Source organism: Cydia splendana, chromosome 18, assembly GCF_910591565.1.
Source record: "Cydia splendana chromosome 18, ilCydSple1.2, whole genome shotgun sequence".
NCBI classification, from domain to species: domain Eukaryota; kingdom Metazoa; phylum Arthropoda; class Insecta; order Lepidoptera; family Tortricidae; genus Cydia; species Cydia splendana.
Window position 1 is genome coordinate 12,803,262 of NC_085977.1, and position 20,870 is coordinate 12,824,131.

Here is a 20,870-nt window from a genome sequence, read left to right on the forward strand (position 1 = left end):
CGAACCTCCTTCTGGGAGAACAAACATTTTTTATGAATTGGAAAAAAAAAACAAAAAAAGCTCAAGCAAGCGGTGTGACTTGTCATAACTTATATATGTCATAACTTGACTGTTATGAATTGACCCATATATACATATATGATATACTTTACAACGCAGTCGATTTTTATTGGTCAAAAAATTAGAATGTCAGTATTTTTAAGGCGGGGTTGATTGTAACAGGGGGCAATAGTAACTATATAGAAAGTACGATTGTTGAATAAGTCGTTAATTTGTTAGTTTTTAGTATAAATTGTTGTCAAATTAGAATACTGTGAGTAATCAGTGGCTGTGGTTTTGATCGTTAAACTATATTATTGTTACTTAGTGAGATATTAATAGTAATGTGAGTTCAAAGTAACCACTGATCTCAATTAGTGTTTTTAAATATTCTCCTTTTTAAGACTGATGTAACTGAAAATATTGATTACAGTTAAGCTCTAAAATAATAAATCTTTATATAATAAACATATTATTTGGGTTTTATTTACGTTCCAATTTTTGGTACTATTGACCCGCACGAAGGGTCAATTGTACCACAAGGAATCAATGACAAAAAGCGGGATTTTCTACCATATTCTTACCGTTTATTAACAATTACCCTCAAAAATACTATATGTACTATTTCATATGTACGTACAGTTTTGGTTCAGCTCCTATACATTCTGAACTAGGAACCATTATCCAAAAAATGGTACTATTGCCCCCGGTCTACCCTATGAAATTACAGAGTAAACAAAATACGGCCAGTACTCTGGCGCCAAACCTCTTTTGACAATTCTAACACGCTGTCGTAAAAACTAGCGCCTACGTCAAATCATGGGATTAGTTGTCAAGCGGACCCCACAGGCTCTCATGAGCCGTGGCAAAATGCCGGGATAACGCGAGGAAGAAGGATCTGGGAGACCGTGCTTTGCTCGGAAAACATATAAAAACTCAAAAATGCGTGTTTTCCCAGAGATAAGACCTAGCTAGAGCCATTTTTCACTCCCGAAAACCTCCTTAAAGCAAATTTCATCAAAATCGTTAGAGCCGTTTCCGAGATTCCCGAAATATATAAATATAAAAATAGGTTGGGTTAAATTAAAATAATCAAATTTGATCTGAGTTATAATAGCGTCATGATTACCTAGTAGTTGTTAGGTTCCACCCCGTCTAAGTCTAAGTATGCACTATGCAGTACAGAAAACCCTCCAAGACCTTTGCACTCGTCCGTTCAAGTTCTCAGTGTAATTTAAACTTAAAAAACGGACACGGCATAGTAATAGAACGAATCCTACTACAGCATCATTATTCTTGTAGGTACTTACAGTAGGTACCTACAGGCCAATTCGAACGTACACTGACACCAGAATGATGTCAGTTATTTTATTTATGGAGGATTTTAAGCTTAATTTAACGACGCTAATGTAATTTAAATAAATTTTAAATATTTAGCATCAAATGTTTTTATAACCAAAACTTATAGTAAATTTTGTAGTCACATTAAATTTACTGTCATCTATCGACACACGATTAAAACTCAAAATGAAAATGTAGGTATATAGCTATCAAAAAAAAATTATGATATGAATATGATTTTATTATTTTTATATCATTTCGACCCATGTTGTGAAACGGTGTCTTCAACGCCATCTAGCCGACCATAGGCCAAAGGTGTGTGCGCCATCTATCCGAGAATGACTTTTTCTTGATTTCCGAGGCACGTTTTTTCCTTAGACTTTATTCATCTTATACGGAATTACATATGTCTTTGGTGAGACACAGACATATTATAGGTAGTAGTTTATGTGACTGTACATAATGAAGGGCATTAAACACGGGTGTGGGTTAAAGAAACGAACGACGCTCGTTTTTAAAAGGATCACACGAGTGTGTTAATGCCTAATTATGTACAGTTACATGCACTACTTTATCGACCCACATACCATAAGTCTCCATGATGCATTCAGGAGCCGCATATTATGACCGGCATCGCGGCGTTGTTCAGGGCCACTAACAGTAATTATTAATAAAATAAAACAGAAAACAAATGCGAAAATGAAGAAATTTATTTAGAACAATAATAATTATTTACAGTATGGATGGTGCAATTATTATACATAAAACACTTGCCCAGGGGGCCGATTTTTGAATTTCGATCGCTCGATTTCGTCACTCGAAAATCGGTGAAAAACGGCGAAATGCAAATTTTTGAAATACGAGTGATCGCAATTTGGAATCTATTGGTATTGACCACTCGATTTCAATTCTATTAGTAGAATTTAAATGCATGGTAGTGGAGATATTATTTAATGAAATACACGAAATCGAGTGGTCGAAATTCAAAAATCGGCCCCCAGCTCGGATAGAAGTACGTTCCTTTGTATTGTTTTCTTGACTTAACTGGTAATAATAAGTCATTTATGACGTTAGTTGCTTTGTCACGGATATCAGGAGGCGTCGCCGAAATATCTATATTATCTTGATCGCTCATTTTATGGTTTATGTTCAACAAATCGAATAATTCTATGCAACAAAACAAATTTTAACCGGTAATGGCGGTAATGAATAGTTTTGTTTAATTCAGAGAAAAACTAGAGTCGGCCCCAACTATCATATCGTTCGATATCTTACTTACGTGCGACATTTGTCAAATTTGTTTGCAAATAAACAATTTATTTCGAACTAAACGTCATCTCTACTGATATTAGAATAGATGTCAAATCAAATTTCTTTGTTTTCCAAAGATGTTCGAAATTTGAATGCATAATATTTAATGATTAAACGAACTTACCTGTAAGTGAAGTTCTATCATAATTATACGAAGTGCTTCGTCCGAAGAGATTAGTATCCTGGAATATTTATATATTTGTAGTAGTAACACGTAAGTGACACCACTCCAACACTATAGTTTAGATTGTTTTTTTTTTTTTTTTTTTTTTTTTGTAGGTAGTCTCACCCTTGGCCACGAACGTCAAGTCATTAAGTTCAGAGTAAGCAAGTCGTCATTGATGACATTCTCTGCTTTTGGGCATTACTTAAGGGCGGGGGGTGATACTAATCTCTTCGGACGAAGCACTTCGTATAATTATGATAGAACTTCACTTACAGGTAAGTTCGTTTAATCATTAATTATACTTGTGCTTCGTCCTCGAGATTAGTATCCTGGAATATTTATATATTTGTAGAATTTGAGAGTTCACTCAGGGAATGTCGGCAATGAAGGAGACTGAAGTATCAATCATATTTATGTATTTATTGCTTCAGGGTCATAATCAAAGTTATACAATTGATTGAAGGAGTTGTGATTAACTCGTTCAAGAATTTTTAACTAGTACAAATTGACTCTATAAGATTATAATTAGGTCTTTTGTAATTTACACATAAATCAAGGATTCGAAGAGAACACAGCCTTTACTAAGGCACTATTATCGTTATATGTTACAGTCCTATTATAGAATTTTGCAAACGTGTTAGAACTGTCACTCCAGCCTGCTGTGTTCCGGATTAAATCGACGGTGACTCCACATTTATAAGCTTTAGAAGTGGCAGCGTGCCTTGTACTGTGTGCTGTAAATATTGAGTCATCTATTCCACTGCTTTTTAGTGTCGACTTGATCCAACGGCTGAGTGACTGTCCTGATGCAGCGTTATGCGGTTTCTTAAAACTAATAAATAATTGCACAATATTCTTACGGACGTGACTCGTCTTTTCTAAGTATGCAATTAGGGTTCTAGAGGGACATACTTCTGGCCGTTCTAGAAAAAATGGGAGCACCAACAACGGCTGTTTACAACCTGGCCTGGAAGTCTTCAACAAATCCGGTATCTTAATGATCAACTGAGAATCGTTTCTCTCTATATTATCGGTACGAATCTTAGTCAGTGTTTGAACCCTGTGCGCGGTAGCCAATGCTAACAAAGTTACACATTTTTTAGTCAACGCCTCAAGTGATAAGTTTTCGTTAGGAAACTGAGTACTCAGATGATCCAATACAACGGAAGGATCCCATACGGCATTGTATTTAGGCAACGGCGGCCGGAGTCTGTAAATGCCTTTAAAGAATCGTGATACTAGATCATCTTTGGAGATATGTGGTCCTAGTACTAACGAGATAGCTGACCTGAGGCAGTTAAGCGTACTGTATTGGCTACCGCTGTTAAATTGTTCCGTGAGAAAAGCGAGGACAGATGTTATAGGCGCGTCATATAAATGCAAGTTATTTTCTGCACAGAATTTGAACCATTTCTTAAGCGCCGTGTCATATTGCTTAATTGAATTTTCTGAAAGTGATGCCAGCATTATGTTTACTGACTCTGCTGGTACGTTGCGTCGCAGAAGCGCTGACCGCACAATATTCCGGCAACCAGGGTAAGACTTGTCTGTATTTTCGGGTTGCTGGAATGAGATGAGATAATGTTTCCATTAGGCTTGAATGTTATTAACTCTGACGTGACAAGTTGTTGGAATAGCGGGTACCAAGGTTGTGTTTTCCACAAGGGGACAATCATAATTCCGCGAGCTTGGTCAGAAATGATTTTTCTTAGGGTTTTCAGAATAATCGAAATCGGGGGAAAAGCGTAAAAGTACAGTTCAGACCAGTCCAAAGTGAACGCGTTGACTGCAAATGCATCAGGGTCGCGATGCCAAGACACGTATTTAGCACACTTGGCATTTACCCGGCTAGCGAATAGGTCTACTTGAGGATGCCCGAATTTCCTTGTGATTTCTTTAAATGCCCCATCGGCCAATTCCCATTCAATATCTGGGTGTGTGCGCCGAGATTCGGCATCAGCTACTACATTTTCTGCTGATTTGATGTAGGAGGCGAATATATGTATATTGCGAGATTCACACCACTGCCAGATATCTTTGGTTATCTGCGTAAGATGGGGGAATTGTATTCCACCCATGCGATTAATGTATGCGATGGCTGTCGAGTTATCTATACGCATTAAAATTTGGCATTTTGTACGATTTTTTGCAAAGACTTTTAGCCCAAAAAATGCCGCGAGGAGTTCCAGGCAGTTGATGTGCATTTCCTGTTCCTCCCGTGACCATACTCCACTCGCAGTTTCGTTCCCGCAGGCGGCTCCCCACCCAGTAGTTGAGGCGTCAGTAAAGATTTCGAGGCAATATGAGTCGATTCTGATTTGCCGTACTGAGTGCTTGACAGCTTTAAGCCACCAATGAAAATCTGGCAGTAGTGTGTCTGGCAGAGTCATGTGTCTGTCATAGTTGTCATCGTCTTTTAGATTAAGAAACTTGCATCTTTCAAATTCCTTTGTATAGAGGAGACCGTATTCGATTGCCGGGCAGGCTGCAACTAGAGATCCTACAAGTTGTGCAAATTTCCGAATTTTACACCTTTTCACAGTCAGCATGCTTTTTATTTCTTTTGAAATGTGTGACCTTTTGTCGTCTGGTAGGGAAATTTGGAGCTTCTCGGAATTTATGATTAGTCCTAGAAATTTGCATGTTTTGGAGGGTATAGGGTTACTTTTTTCCTCATTAATAATGAAGCCAAGACCGCGTAGCAGTTCAGTTGAAATGTTTACATTTGTTTTACATTCCTTATAGCTTTGACCTATAAGGAATAAATCATCTAAGTAGATGGTTGACAAATAGCCACAACTTCTTAATAGTTTTACAACTGGCTTCATTATTTTGGTGAAAATGTATGGCGCCACGTTCAAACCAAATGGTAGCACATTGAATTCGAATATTTTGTTGTCCCATAGAAATCTAAGGTATTTTCTAGATTCTCTATGTATTTTAATCAGTAGATAGGCATCTTTGAGGTCTATTGTAGCCATATGACAGTTTTTCGACACTAATTTGATTGCAGTACGAAAATCTTCGAGCTTAAAGTGGTCGGTTTTTATGAATTTATTTAGATTCTTGAGATTTAAGATGAATCTCATTTTACCATTTGGTTTGGGACGGAGAAATATGCTGGACAAAAACTGGCCATCACATGGTCTACAGACTGAGTTAGGCCCTATGTTGAGTAAATTTTGTATTGCCTCGCTATAATGGGCTTTCTCCGTGTTGGTATAGTGCACTGCGCTGGGGATCTGGTGCTGAACGACTGGGCTCGTGAACTTTATTTTGTAGCCTGTTATCCATGATAGGATTGTTCGGTCATTGGTTAGCATCTCCCACTGCGCACGAAACCTAGACAATTGGCCAGCGTACATTACCGTGTCTAACGACGCCGCTGTTGTCTCTGCGGAGGCTGCGATGTCTTGGACGAGTAGCCGTGCCTCGGAGTTCGTGTGTGTCTTGAAGATGGACCCGGCGTCGATGAGCGATGAGCAGGCTCGCGGTTTCGCTGAGGGCCCTGCTGCCTGCGTGCTGGGGCCCGCGCTCTCCAGTTTAAATTGCTGGTAGGTGTGAATGGTTTCACGCTTCTAACTTGGCTTTTCACTTTTAATTCAGTGCCCGATTTTGATACTGCTTTGGCAGTCTTTAAAGTTTCCGCCAGTTCCTCGCCGAACAGGTATTTGTCGATTTTGGTATTTGTTATATGATCCTTGAGATCCTTTTTTATAGAGTATATGGCAAAGTTACGTCTAGTAACTGACTCGCTATGTTGTACGTCGCAAAGAATGCGGCCTATATCCATGAGTTGCTTCAGCCGCTCATTGTTCTTTTCACTGGACTCAAGTTCTGTATTAATTACTCCTGCTAGCCCTGAAATTGCACATGCTAGCTGTTTTTGTCGCATTTCGATGCCCTTGTCCCTTTTGGTTATTACGTCGGTAACGGCAGCCTTAATTTCCGCGTTCATCAGGGGTGCGCCAATCTTGGTACAGTTTGCCGGTATAAGATAGGCCTCTAATAATTCTTTGCGCACTTCTTTTGATAGGCCAGTAGTGGCGATGTGTTCGAGCCTGTTTGCTAATTCTTTACGTATCTCGCTTCCGTACTGTATACTTTCAGACGGATCTTCGCCCAGGATTTCCAGTACAGAGCTGTCTAACGCCGTAGGGCTCTCCTTCTGCAGTACCTCCGCGCCAGTACTTACGGCACAAAGCGCATCTGTCGCTACGGCGGGGCACGTGACATGCGCTGCGGTATGTGTAGCGGCTGTCGTTACGGTAGACGTAACGGTAGACGTGGTGGTAGGCGTATTGATAGGCCTAGCGGCGGGTCCAGCGATGGGCGTAGCGATGGGTGCAGCGTTACCCACGACTGCACGTGTAGGGGCGTCGGGTTCTATGATCTCCACGGGATCTTCCTCTGGTGGGTATTCTGGGAAATCTCCATAAATATCTCCGTCCAACGAATTTTCCGATTCGTGTCGAACTGTAATCGATAATTATGAGACATGTTATAATTGTTGGTGTGTATAGGTACAACGGGTACATATACGAGAAATGCCAAGTGATAAGGTTGCATCGGATCAGTCCCAAAAACTGTCCAGGTTTGCTAAGCCTTGTATCGGATCAGTCCCACAAACTGTCCTGGAAAGGCAAGTATCATACATAATCTGCTGCGGACCAGTCCCAAATAACTGTCCAGGTTTGCTAAGCCTTGTATCGGATCAGTCCCACAAACTGTCCTGAGAAGGTAGGTACCTATCGTATATACATCCACTGCGAAACAGTCCCAAAAACTGCCCTGGTCGTGGTTTGTTTACGTCCGCGCCTTATAAGGTAGTACGAAACGGTCCCAGAAACCGCTCAGATTACATTCCTTATTGCACGTAGGTACAAATAATCTTAAGACACGTTTGTCGCAGGTACACGGTTGTTTACGTTTTTCGTCATTGTCATTACCTTTAGGTAAGTATCAATTCCACCTATGTAGGTTAATGAAGAAATATAATTACTTACTTGAGTTTTCATCCGAGCGATCCGAGTATTCATAGTAACGGTCGCGTTCGTCCCTAGATTCTGCACTTCTCGTATCGCGGGCATGGTGCAAGTCACGCTCCAACTTTTTTATTTTGCGCCGAATTTCATCATAATCATTATGCTTACGCTTACGTTTCGGCATTATAACACGTTTCGCACTATGATTCACCTAAAAAACTTGAAGATTACTTAGATTTTAAAAGATTTATTTTTAAGATGTTGAGTGGTTGCGCACTAAAACGTGAATGACTTGACGTTCGTGGCCAAGGGTGAGACTACCTACAAAAAAAAAAAAAAAAAAAAAAAACAATCTAAACTATAGTGTTGGAGTGGTGTCACTTACGTGTTACTACTACAAATATATAAATATTCCAGGATACTAATCTCGACGACGAAGCACAAGTATAATATCGAAATCGATGTTATTATTTAGGAATAATAACATTTTTACAGATAAGAAATTTGTTCTAACAAAACAGTATATTTTTATGGTGGTCATAATGTGTGGTTCTTGAACGCATCATGGAGGGTTTATGATATTTGGGTAGATAAAATATATTAAAAACGGATCACTCACGTATTTGAAGTCAAAAAACGTATTTAATATAACTTTAACAAAAAAAAATCAGAAAGCAGAAAGGGCTTCCTAGTTTATTATTTTCACAAAAACCCCATTTTTGAAGCTATCCCAATGTTACACTATGACTTGTTAACTACTATTCTTCACACTTACCGTTTTTGATATGGCGTTCATCCAATCCCTGGGCAGCAATGAAACAGAAAACAACATATTTACATTAAGAGCGTTTTCACACTGTCCGATTGGATGTAGGATCCCACATCCCCGTAGTCAGGCCGCGGGGGCGCGCCCGGGCGCTGTCTGTAGCGGTCACGCGCACTGCCACACTACAATAAACCTTAAGCCGACCACTGACTAACGACTGACACGACACGACACTGACTGATTAACAGTCCGCCTGACGATATCGGCCGGTCAGTTGTTCGGGACTGTCAATTTTTTGTTCTAACTGACAGGCCGATATCGTCCGGCGGCCTGTTAGTCAGTGGTCGGCATTATACCTACACATATACGCACACAAACAAATATATACTATCGGTCCGACAGCTGACGGGGGGCTCCGACAAGGCAGAATTTATCGGAAGCGCCTTTCCGATATCGGATGTTGGAAGGCGCCTATGACAAAAATAGCTGCAGGAGAGTGCCATTAGCATTAAGTCCGCCTTTATGGTGTTGTCTACCGTTTTTTAGTAATACTTAGGCGCACTTGCACCATCCCACTAACCCGGGTTAACCGGTTGAACCAGGAGTTACCATGGTTACCAGTACAATTTGATACTGGGTTAACGGTTTAACCGCTTAACCCCGGGTTAGTGGGATGGTGCAAGTGGGCCTTAATGATATTAGATGTATAAATAAATACAGAGAAACACAATATGTTACATTTTACTTCCTTTCGACATCCGATATCAGATCGGCCAATTTGAAAACGAACGAAAGAGTCACACGGACGAAGCCGCCGCCATACAATCGAAGTTAATACGCTCTTATTTTAAAACGATATCCAAGTAACATATAGGTATGTCTGGTACTCGTTTTCGTTCCTAGAAAGAGGAGGAAGGGAAACACCGGGGCATGAGAAACAGAGAGGCTAATACGAACATGCACTGACATCAAAGCGATATTAGAATTATATTGGAATCATATCAGTTAGCTGTAATTCATAAGGAACTTGTAGAGATTGTAAGCTATGCATTCTTACTGCCAAGTTGGTGCAAAGTTAGGTTAGTCAGTACGGTGGTTCACGTTTGTATGGGAAAGATTCAAACTCTAGCTAGAAGAAGCGGCACCCCCTCATTTTGTTACACTTGTTATGTTGACAAAATACGCCAAGCTTTGTAATCTTATTTCAACTGCAAGGGGGTGCTCAAACACTTCAAAAAAAAATTAAAGTTGTATGAAATTCAACAAATAAAATATTATTTTTTAGATTTTTATGTAAGTAGTAGTTTTCACATTATTTGAAAAGTGTGACTTCAAAGTTATTAAGTAAAAAAACATTTTTATTTCTATTTTTTATGATTTTTTTAGGTGAATTTCAAAAAATCTTACTTTTGAAAAATTATAGAAAATAGAAATAAAAATGTTTTTCTACCTCAAAACTTATAAATCACATGTGCAAATAGTGAGAAAACAGATACTTAACTAAAATACTGAATAATAAATACTTTTTTTGTGGTTTCATACAACATACAAAATTTCAAAGTGGTTAAGCACCCCCTTGTAGTTGAGATAAAGTTACGAAACTTGGTGTATTTTATCAGCATAATAAGTGTAACAAAATAAGAGGGAGCCCCGTCGAAAAAAATATTTTAGAGCCACCCAAGTAGTCAGAGACTAATATTTCCCTTGCTCCGAGCAAAATAAAATATGTTTCTCGTACACCACCTGACTTTACAAAGAAATTAGAGCGAGTATAACTTTTACAATACAAAATTACTTCATGATAGATAAATAATAATAAATAATAATATATATTCATATAAAAATAAAGTACTGGATATCTATGTATATGTATAGCATACACACAAGCACTCCTGTAACAGTCACACCTTTTAGGTACACACACACATACACACACACACACACACACACACGCACGCACACACACACACACACGCACACACAGCCGCGCCAAACGCCTTCCGACCAGAGGGATCAGGCTGAAAATCAGGGCTGGATAATACCACCAATCTAGCAAAACCTGAGACTGGTGCCCATTGCCTATGTACCAAAAGAAAGGCTGTCCTGCACTTGTAAAACTTGTTAGTACTAATAATTGTCTATTATAAGCTATAATGTACTTATACTGTAAGATTTCGTTTTTTTGGCAATAAACATTTTTTATTTTTATTTTTTATTTTTTTATGAAATACATGATGAAAGCGTTCAGAAACGAATTCCCTATAGTTTACAAACCGATGATTAATGTGACCCTACGAATCAAAGTAACCTCAGTTTACCCGTACGTTGAAAACTAGCAAGGTCACAGCGGTTGCCATTTCAAGCTTGGTTGCCAGCCTTGTACTTGTATAACATTCACGAAGCAACTTAGCCATGTAACATGCAGCCTCGAAAACGAGTGGAATTGTCCTCGGCGCCGGAGGGCGAGGCATTGTGGACACATGCGGCGCCGCGTGCGTTCGCACGTGCGCCGGCACGGGCGAGGGGCGTTCGGAAACCAAATGTAAACGCGGGCTGCGCAAATACTTCTAAATTTGAAATCTCGCTATTTCCTTTACTGTTATAATTGAGCAATTCTCAAAAAGTTTGGAAATTTCGATCACATCTTAGATTTCTATAAAAATTGGTATGCTGGTAAAGTACATGAAGCTGAACAACTTCCACCACATTTCCCAAAATGTCCCAGAAAGTTTCTAAGAAACATTCCTTTTTTGTTACCAAATATGTAAGGAAATCTGGTAACAAAAAAGGAATGTTAGAAACTTAGAAACTTTCTGGGAATTGCTCTTTTATGTTACGGGTAATGTTAGAAGGTTAAGAAAACTCAGGTTTACCCTGGTATAACTAGTACTACCCCAGCCTTTTGGGTAAAGTCCGAAAATTTAAACAACATTACTCTGGATTGTGGGTAATGTCAGAAGTGCAACACCTAACATTACCCAGTGTTCTATAGACCTAGATGTGTACGGGTAAACGCCGAATACAGATTAATATTTTTTAAACTTTTTAAGTATACCAGGGTAAACTTGAGTTTAATTAATTCACCTTCTAAAATTACTTTTAGATAAAACTTCATAAAATCTATAAAATTATTGACGGAGTCTTTGTTCGGAGGCTCGAGTCTTTATGAGTTGCGCTTAAAAAGACTCGACTATTAGGGGCTGAATTTAATTTAATTTAAATTTAATCTTCAAAAGTAGACAAAGACTCGAGTTCCTACCAACACTAGTCAAAATGACATACATTTGTATAGTTTCAATAGGCCTTTAGCATTGGATGTCTCTCGCCTATAATTTAGCTAGGAACCTTTAAATTGGCATTATTACAAAGCAACGCGAGCCCGCCTCATTATTTATAATAATTGGGTGAAAACGGATAAGGAGGAACACGAAGCGAGTGCGTCGCCGGAGTGAACGGAAAAAACCGGCCAAGAGTGACAACACGATGTGGAGGGTTCCGTACTATGAGAAAGCTACCTAAAGTCTGACAAAAAAGAGTAGAAATTAAAAAGTGGCAATACAGTAAGTAGTGTCGTCCCGTTTTCTTAAATAAGTATATTGATTTGAAAGGGACGACATTACATTATTGCCACTTTTAAATTTCTACTCTTTTTTGTCAGACTATACAGCTACGCTATGTCGATATCTATACAAAAAAATCGGTGGGCAAAGGGTAGATATATTATGGGATTTATGGGACAATCATACACAAATCGACGTAGGTACCAGTAAGGTTACGGTACAGTAGGTACTCGTATATATGGTTCTTTCGTCCCCGCTGACCCATTCAAGACGTAATTCATCATGGCCGCTGCCGGGGACTGATCACTGCGTTATGTGATCGCTTTACCATGTGCCAAATTACCAGTTAAGGATCGTATGTTATAGTTCGTTTTTTTAGCATTAGAAAAAGACTAGGTACGCGATCTTGACGTGTCTTTTAATTGAAAAACGCTTTTAAAAAACAGGAACTATTACTTATGAAAGTAAAAGAACGTAAATAATCGTATATGATTCATAATTGTTACATATTTGTCGTGACTTATTTTCAATTGTGTTTTTCAATAAAAAGACAAGATTGTTTACCTATTTTCTAATGCTAAAAAAACGAACGTTAGTAGGGTTACTAGATACGAATAGAGGTGACAAAATGCTAGGAGTGCTCAAGCTCAATCGGCTGTATCCTAGGTCCAATTCTACTTTTGGTTGTTGTTGGCTTCATAATCATCATCATCATCATCATCATCATCATCATCATCATCATCATCATCATATTAGCCCTTTCTCGCTCACTGCTGAGCATAGGCCTATCTTCTAGTACGCCACTTGTCCCGGTCCTGAGCTAATCTCATCCAGACGTGACCCAAGTTTTCAAGTTTGTAGATAAGGTTATTTCGTCCCCGCGGACCCCTACAAGCCGTAATTCATCATAGCCGCTGCCGGGGACTGATCACCGCGTTATGTGATCGCTTTACCATGTGCTGACATGTTGGATCGAGTGCTAGCAGGGTTATGTACTACAAACGATTTACAAATGACGGAAGAACAACCTGATGATAGTAAACAATGTGCTAACAGTGTACCCGACAGTCGGGTTCTTGGCCCTGAGGCCTTCAGATGTCTTAAGAGGGGACGTAAAGCCTGGAAATTAGAATGAAACGAAAGATATGGCGCGCCGCGCGAAACATGTAGGTATCAGTATAATAATATTTTTTTATCTACATAGTTATTACAAACTTGATAGTTCGATACGTACTTACTTACATACTTATCTACACAAATGTATGTAAGAAAGTTTTCGTTCATAACTTTTATATCCATACTTATCGTTAACTATACCTACTCGTATTGTTATGGTTATAGTTCATGGGAATCCGGGAAGGAATGATGTGGTTGTATCGTAAAAAAGTTTCATATAGCAGTAACTTACTTACTTGACTCACAATTATTATGACCCACTAGCTTAGAGGATATAACCAAACGGAGTAGCCATTAACATTAACAGGCGTTCCCCTCTGTCGAAAATAGGCGGCCAATGATCATACACATTGTATGGACTGACGTTTATCTGACATGGCTATTTTTACGTTACCTATACATTTGACGTGCCCCTCCCCCGCAAAAATCGGCAGACTGTTTTGTACCGTAAAACGGGGTGAGTAGGTTTAGCGGGGAGAGGTGGGTTATGAATGGGAAGAGAAGGTTTGAGAGAGGGGTGAGAAGGGATTGAGAGGGGGGTGAGTAGGGATTTTAAGGCTACTGCAACAAAAATAATGTATTCCCATTTAAAATGGAGCTATAGTAATACGCATAATAAAAAAAATCGATCCAACAATCTTCCAAAATCACCTTTGTATGAAAACCCCTCTCACCCCAAATACGAGGCACTACGGGGTGAGGTGGGTTTTCCTCTTTATCGTCAAAGTTATGAAATGGAACTACCCAAAATAAAATAAAAACTAAAATACAAACGTCCGGAACACTTATTATATACACCATTCAGTTTTCATATGTAAAAATAAAATGTTATCGAGGTTTGAATTTCAGTTTTCACCCTACTAACCCCATTTTACGGTACAGAAAATTACAGACAAGGCGTCTCCGTTTGGTTATATCCTCCAAGCCCACTAGATACACAGCGTGGCCAAAAATACGTTGCATTTTTTTTAATGCGGCATATTGTTGCTAATTTTAAAAAACGTTTACGTTTATGTATCGAAAATAAAGTAGAATATTTTTCGTTTTGTCTTAGTTTAAAATTATTGTCTTAGTTTTAATTTTTAGTGACTTTTTTTAAAAGATGTGTAAGTAGGTAAATGAGAAAAATATTGCCAAAAAACAATGGGTTGCACCGGCAGAAGTGAAAACTCAATGACATTGTAACAGTTTTCCAATCAGAGGGCCTACCGCGAACCACGTTCGACGTGTTGCCTCCCTGTCACACTTACGTACTAATTTACAAGTGCGACACAGAGGCAACACGTCGAACGTGGTTCGCGGTAGGCCCTCTGGTCACGTGTCCGGCTTACGTAGCGTCGTACGTCTTACGCTCTCGCGAGTTTAACATTTTTTCCCCATCACAAAAAGTGCACAGCGCCGCTAAAGAAGCTTTCACTTCAAAAAATTTTTGTCAATGTATATTTGGGTCAACCTATACTAGTTAATGTAGTGTATTTTTACGTAAATTTATATCTTTTCATCGTACGCATAGCCGTAAAAGCCATTTAAAACCAGTTTGAATGTGAAATTTATCGGCGAGAATACGATAAACAATTGAATGAATTTCCCAAATGGTTTACGTGTTACGACAGAAAAATGTAGTTCAAGTACGGGAAGAAAGGTTGTCTGGAAGAGATCGCTCTTAAGCGACAAGACCGCCTGTTGTTACCTCTATTGTCTTTGTTTATGTTATTGTACATTTATTGTAAACAACGTGTATGTGAGGTGTGCAATAAAGTATATGTATTGTACGGGTAAACTTACTTTGATTCGTATAGTAACATTGATTTTTAAACTAGGTATAAGGAATTTGTTTCTGAACGCTTTCATCAAGTAAGTAGGTATTTCTGCTAAGGTTGCCAACCACAACATAAAATTTATTAGCTCGCGTTAAAAACACCAACTTAATATTTCTCAAATATCGATTATTATAGCAATTTTACCCCGCGAATCAAAGCAAACCTAGTTTACGGTAAATTGACGTTTAGTATAAATCTTTAGAAAATTATTTCTTAAATAATTTTCCCATCATTGTAAGTACAACACAGCGCAACTAATCGATATTAACAATTAAAACATTTAAACGCATGCAGTTTTTTATGAAATGTTTTTGTGAAAAGAATATTGTCTTTTCCACCCACTCGAGCGGTATCGTGAGCACGTTCTACACATTTATACACTTTAAATCTTTTGCTACAAGAAGTATTTTACCTTTTACAAAATAGTTCATACTATAGTCTGTATAGGTATTTAAATAAAAGTAAACAAACAATTAGTAAATTTTCGGGTAGTTATAACATTTATTGGTTTACCGACCAAATACAAAACCGCCTGGATCAGTCACTGAACGGCCTGACTTTAACCTACATTATTTGATCGTGTAATGTTTTCGTCCACCCTCAACTGGCTTAAGGAGCTATTTGAGGGTAGATTTGGTTTACTTTTATTTAAATACCTAAAGATACAGAGTGTAGGTACGTACACTAAGAGCACATAATAAGTAGGATTATCATGGTACGAGTAAATCTTTGTTTGTGTATTATGTGGCGTCAAATCGTATTGGGGGCCATTAAAATAAAACCTGCATGGGATGATGGTACTCAATGCGCGGAAGATAATACAAAATATATTTCCATGTGTAGATAAGGAAGCTGTAAGGCAGGTACATACACTCGAGTTACCCTTTCACGGCCCATAAAAACTTGGCCCGGAAAACAAACAGGGAATTCACATTTAGAGACTTGGCGCTATTTTTACCGTTCCAAAAAAGGAGAATATCATTAATTAATATAATATACGTAAATTATCTATATTTTTCCTTCGTTAAAAATTACCTGTCCATTATTATGTGAGTACTTGAAAGCTGTCATTATTTATTACGCAAAGGTAACTAAGTGACAAAAGAAAGTTTCCAGTTATCCAAATGCATTCAAACTTTATAATCATCACTTGTAACATCACATCACATCAAACAACACTCAATAGCAATGAAAACGGGAAGATTCCCATAGAAACTCCTAAACCAGTTTTAATGCCAAGTGTACTTAAAAAGGACTGCCACTGTCTGGGTGTCTGCATAGTTTATAACTGGGACAAATGCACGTTACACAAAAGCTTTTACTGGTTTCAGGCTAATGTTAGGGATTTAGGGTTTTAGTCGAGCGTGCATGATGTATTCGGGTAAAAAACTGGTGGAGTGTGCAGATTTCGCCAGTCACCCACTTATGTTCGTGATAAGGAATATTTTATAGACGCGGCTTGACTTTGGGTATGCAATAAACCTTGAATACATTGCGTTATTATTTCTACAAGCCTTAATTTTATTTATTAATGTGCACTTGATCGGTGCGTGGGTCCGCGTCAGTGTGACCGAACCGTTAGTTGGCACTTGGCAGGTAGGAAGATGTGTGCGGTTATAATACCTAATATGTATATTTATCTATATTTTGTAGGATGGAGTGATGTAAGATTTCTTTAGTTTGGTAAAAATCCTTTTGGATGCAATGGCACACAAAATGCCCTAAACTCTGCCGCAATCCTACCGCCACCTTCGATAGCTTCACCCCTGGTAACAATCCTTTACGACATGACTCACAGAAACATTTCTACAATAGCTTCAAATACTCACTTCATTTCCTCATCATTTTTAGCGAGCATCCAGACCACATGCCCTGGACTCTGCCGCGACCCTAGCGCCATCAACTGGGACAGTTTCGCCCCTGGTGGTAACGCCGGCCGCCGCGGAACCTGGCCCGTCCAAGTGGAGATGGCCAGCATCTCGGGACACTCCTTCACGAGGTGTTTCTGTGTGGCCATGCATTTGCCTGATGCGTCCTGTGAAAGAACACATGGTTTAGAAAAGTTCTTGGCAAGTTATTGAACGTTCTGTACACAATATTCTTGATGTTTATTTTGTTGCCTTGCTTTTATGGGAATTTAATGGCATGGGGCGGACGCGAGAGTGAGTAAAATAGCCGAAGCCCGCGCCACTCATACATTCGGGTGACAATGTAAGTAGTGCCTTTTTATCCTGAAACTCAATATTACTTAATGCTTCCAACATATTTCACGAATAACGGTAAATACCGGTGGTAGCCCAGCGCAGCGCTTAGAGCATGCGACTTTCAATCCGGAGGTCGAACCCCGGCTTGTACTAATGAGTTTTTCGGAACTTTGTACGATATGTCATTTGATATTTACTAGGTACATAGTCACTTTTTGGTTAAACATCGTGAGGACTTCAGACTTATCCCAATTATGCCTAGTTCCCCTCTGGGTTGAAAGGTCAAATGGCAAAAATTAACGCTGCCAACCTGGGATTAGTTGCCAAACGGACCCCAGGGTCCCATGAGCTGTGGCAATAAAAGCCGGGACAACGCGAGGACAGGCGTGGCTCACTCCGCGATTTCGTCGCTTTGCTACAGGTAGCTAAAACTACATCCGTTCGGCCCCAACGCGTGGCGCTGTCGCCACCTAGCGGCCATATCTGTGCTGATCGTAACAGACGCGTTTTGTTAGAGAGTGAGTCTTCTGTACCTAGTACTATTAGGTATTTATTCTGTGGCGAGGATGATGATGATGTGTAAATACCAATAAATAAGAACTAGTTTGGCGTGACTTTAATGTGAAATTGGTATCATGACGTCTAAAATATTAAATTAATTCCATGTAATTATCGAGTAGGTATAGGATAACATGAAAGCGCTCTCTCGCGAAATGTCTGTAGCGCAAACATGCCAAATCTCCGTTTAATACAAATTTTCACGCTCGAAAATACCAGGTAATTACACTTTAGTGAGAGGAAAATGTGTTGCCTTTCAGCGCAAACATGCTTGAAATAAAAAATGTTAAAAAGCGAGTGTAACTGATGGGGCGCTGTCAGGTTGTGTTTTTTGGATTAGATGCGCGAGCGAAAGCGAGTCATGTAATGTGGTAGGACCAGCGTAAAGTGAATTTAAGATCTGTAATGCCGGGGCCTTACTAACGAGAAACGCCCGGAAACGCCGTTGATTATCGCGATAATTGACACTTTTCATACGGCCACACTGGGCGTGTCCCGGCGTTACCATTTAGTGTGGCCCCGGCATAACGGGGAGTCGTTTTAAAATAAAAGTCATCAATGTCATCATCATGCATCCATCTTCTTCTTCTTGATCGGGACACTCTTGACAGAGCGGTCGTGGTCATCATTGGAAGTCTCCCTTTGTGACACGTTTGACGGCTCGCCTCCACTCCTCCCTGACGGCTGCGCGTTTGAATGCATCCATAGAAGAATGATATCTTCCACGAACCACCATCTCCTAAGCTTTAAAGCGGTATCTCAAAAACAAACGAACTCGAAAATGGAATGTTTAGATAAAAATTTTCAGGTACACATGCTTAGAGCATTTAGTAACTGGAAACGCCTTGTCTGAAATTTTCTGTACAAAACAGTCTGCCGATTTTTGCGGGGGAGGAATCACTTCAAGTGGATTGTGCGTAACATACAATATCTTAAAGGCGACTCCAGTTATTAAATGCTCTAAGGGAACATGTTGGCATTCAATTTTCATTTTGTCGAAGATGGCTATCGCTGATTGGTGCATTCGAAATGAAGTGAAAGTCGTGCGTGGAATCAAATTATGAAAACCTTTACAACTATAACCAATTGTTAGATTGGAATAGATCGCCATTAAATTTGTCCGAGCGACCAACCAACCGGCCCGCGGCGGCGATCATCAAGCGCCCGGAATAACAAGGGTCATCTCGTGCGTGTAGCTCACAACTCGCTCGTGAAACAGCCTGTTTTATATTACCCGACTAGCGAAGAACGGCACTGTTTTTCATTGATATTTATCACTACCAAAGGCCAATGGTATGGTGCCATCTTTTCGAGCGATGGCGCCATACCTTTGGCCTACTCTCGAGTGCTCTCGAGTAGACGGCGATACTTTTTGACATTTAACAAATTTAACACATATCATCATCGCATTTCAGAATCAGATATCAGTGAAAAAATAAGGATCAAAGCCAAATGGCGTTCTAAAAGTTTTAACACATTCACTGCCCTCGACGCATATGTGCGTCCACCGTCATACAAGTTGGTTCCTAAGCCACGCCCCCTGGCAGTGAATGCGTTAATCATTAAAATTTGTGTCGAATTATCTTTGCTCAGGGTATTGAAAAGTCATTTCATTGACATGGCCTATATATTTTGTCAATACGTGTAGGTACGAACAAGTACGAGCGAAAACCACGCGCGAATCGCGCGATTGATAACAAATTTTCACCATTTAGATATAAATATATACTTCGAATTCGGCTCCTAGTTAATTTTGTTTTATTTTTTATTTGTTTGTTTTGTCTGTCTCCCCATGTGCCACTCGATCCTATCGGAATCCTAGAAATTCAGCCCTTTAGTGGTTCACGCCTACATCGCCCTAGCAATAAATCATTGGTACATAAAGGGAATATTCCAGACATGTCTTGTATTTTTCCCGGCGTCTTTAGGTCGCGTTGAGGGCCCTTCTGGGCTTGGAATCGTGCCGCGAGCGAATCTGGCAAGTTTGTGCCGCGAAGGGCTCTCGAGGGCAGTTATTAAGGGCCTGGTAATTGAACTTATTTTGTATAAGTGTTGCGGTAGTAAATACACACACGAATGTGTTGATGTAAAGAAGTTTGTTGTTACAAAAGCTTTTGATAGAATCTCATGTTAAGTTTAGATTAGGGAATGGAAATTATCGGTTATTAACCGATAATTTCCATACAAAAAATAACCGAAAATAACCGATTTGCATTCCCTAGTTTAGATACATATCGCTTAGTGTAGGAGTTAGGCCTAGTTTATTGGGATATACTTGTATTGTCAATAGTCCTAAATTTATTTAAGGCCTACTTTTTGGTAACGAACGAAAGCCTATAATCTGCGAAGCTGTAGAGTAATTTACAGCTTCCAGCCTATCATTATCGACAGGTGTCGCTCCGTTAGGAATGCTCAGTTTTTAAGTACCTACAGGAAATGCTTATAGTCTGTTTTAGGTATTTAAATAAAAGTAAACAAATAATTTTTACATTTTCTGGTAGTTATAACATTTTTTGGTTAACCAACCAAATACAAAACCGCCTGGATCTGTCACTGAACGACCTGACTTTAACCTACATTATTTAATCATGTAATGTTTTCATCTACCCTCAACTGGCTTAAGGAGCCATTTGAGGGTAGATTTAGTTTACTTTTATTCAAATACCTAAAGATAAAGAGATAATATTGCCATTTACCTATATTCTTAGGTACTGAACCAGTGAGTTCGACTGTTTCACCATTTTAATAAATAAATCTTTTAAGCGTGAGTCGTATTCGCGCTATTTTAGCATTCTACCAGGCTGTTTTATCTTTTTTACACAGAGTCTTTAAAGACAGACCTTAAGAAAAATGACATAATTTGGATGTAGGTCGATTTGTGTAAGATTGTCTCATAAATCTCATAATATCTAATAGATACATTTGTAATGGGATTTTAGTTACG

At 39.1% G+C, this 20,870-nt stretch overlaps 2 protein-coding genes and 1 long non-coding RNA gene across 3 annotated transcripts in view; all 3 read right to left on the minus strand.

Moving 5' to 3' along the window:
• Positions 1-20,870, minus strand: part of LOC134799162 (uncharacterized) — a 409,935-nt gene that overhangs the window by 230,578 nt on the left and 158,487 nt on the right. The gene's annotated exons all lie outside the window — the stretch shown is intronic.
• LOC134799158 (uncharacterized) overlaps positions 1-20,870 on the minus strand; it is a 143,938-nt gene that overhangs the window by 37,257 nt on the left and 85,811 nt on the right. Inside the window, exons 5-6 of the mRNA XM_063771566.1 lie at positions 16,994-17,199; positions 8,618-8,645 (exon numbers count right to left, since the gene is read on the minus strand). Coding sequence (XP_063627636.1) covers positions 8,618-8,645; positions 16,994-17,199 — 234 coding nt within the window. The remainder of the gene's footprint in view (positions 1-8,617; positions 8,646-16,993; positions 17,200-20,870) is intronic.
• Positions 6,061-8,201, minus strand: LOC134799614 (uncharacterized). The gene is made up of 2 exons (XM_063772053.1): positions 7,864-8,201; positions 6,061-7,333 (listed from the first exon to the last, which is right to left on the minus strand). The coding sequence occupies exons 1-2, from the start codon at positions 8,024-8,026 to the stop codon at positions 6,231-6,233; spliced, it is 1,266 nt and encodes a 421-aa protein (XP_063628123.1). The 5' UTR covers positions 8,027-8,201; the 3' UTR covers positions 6,061-6,230.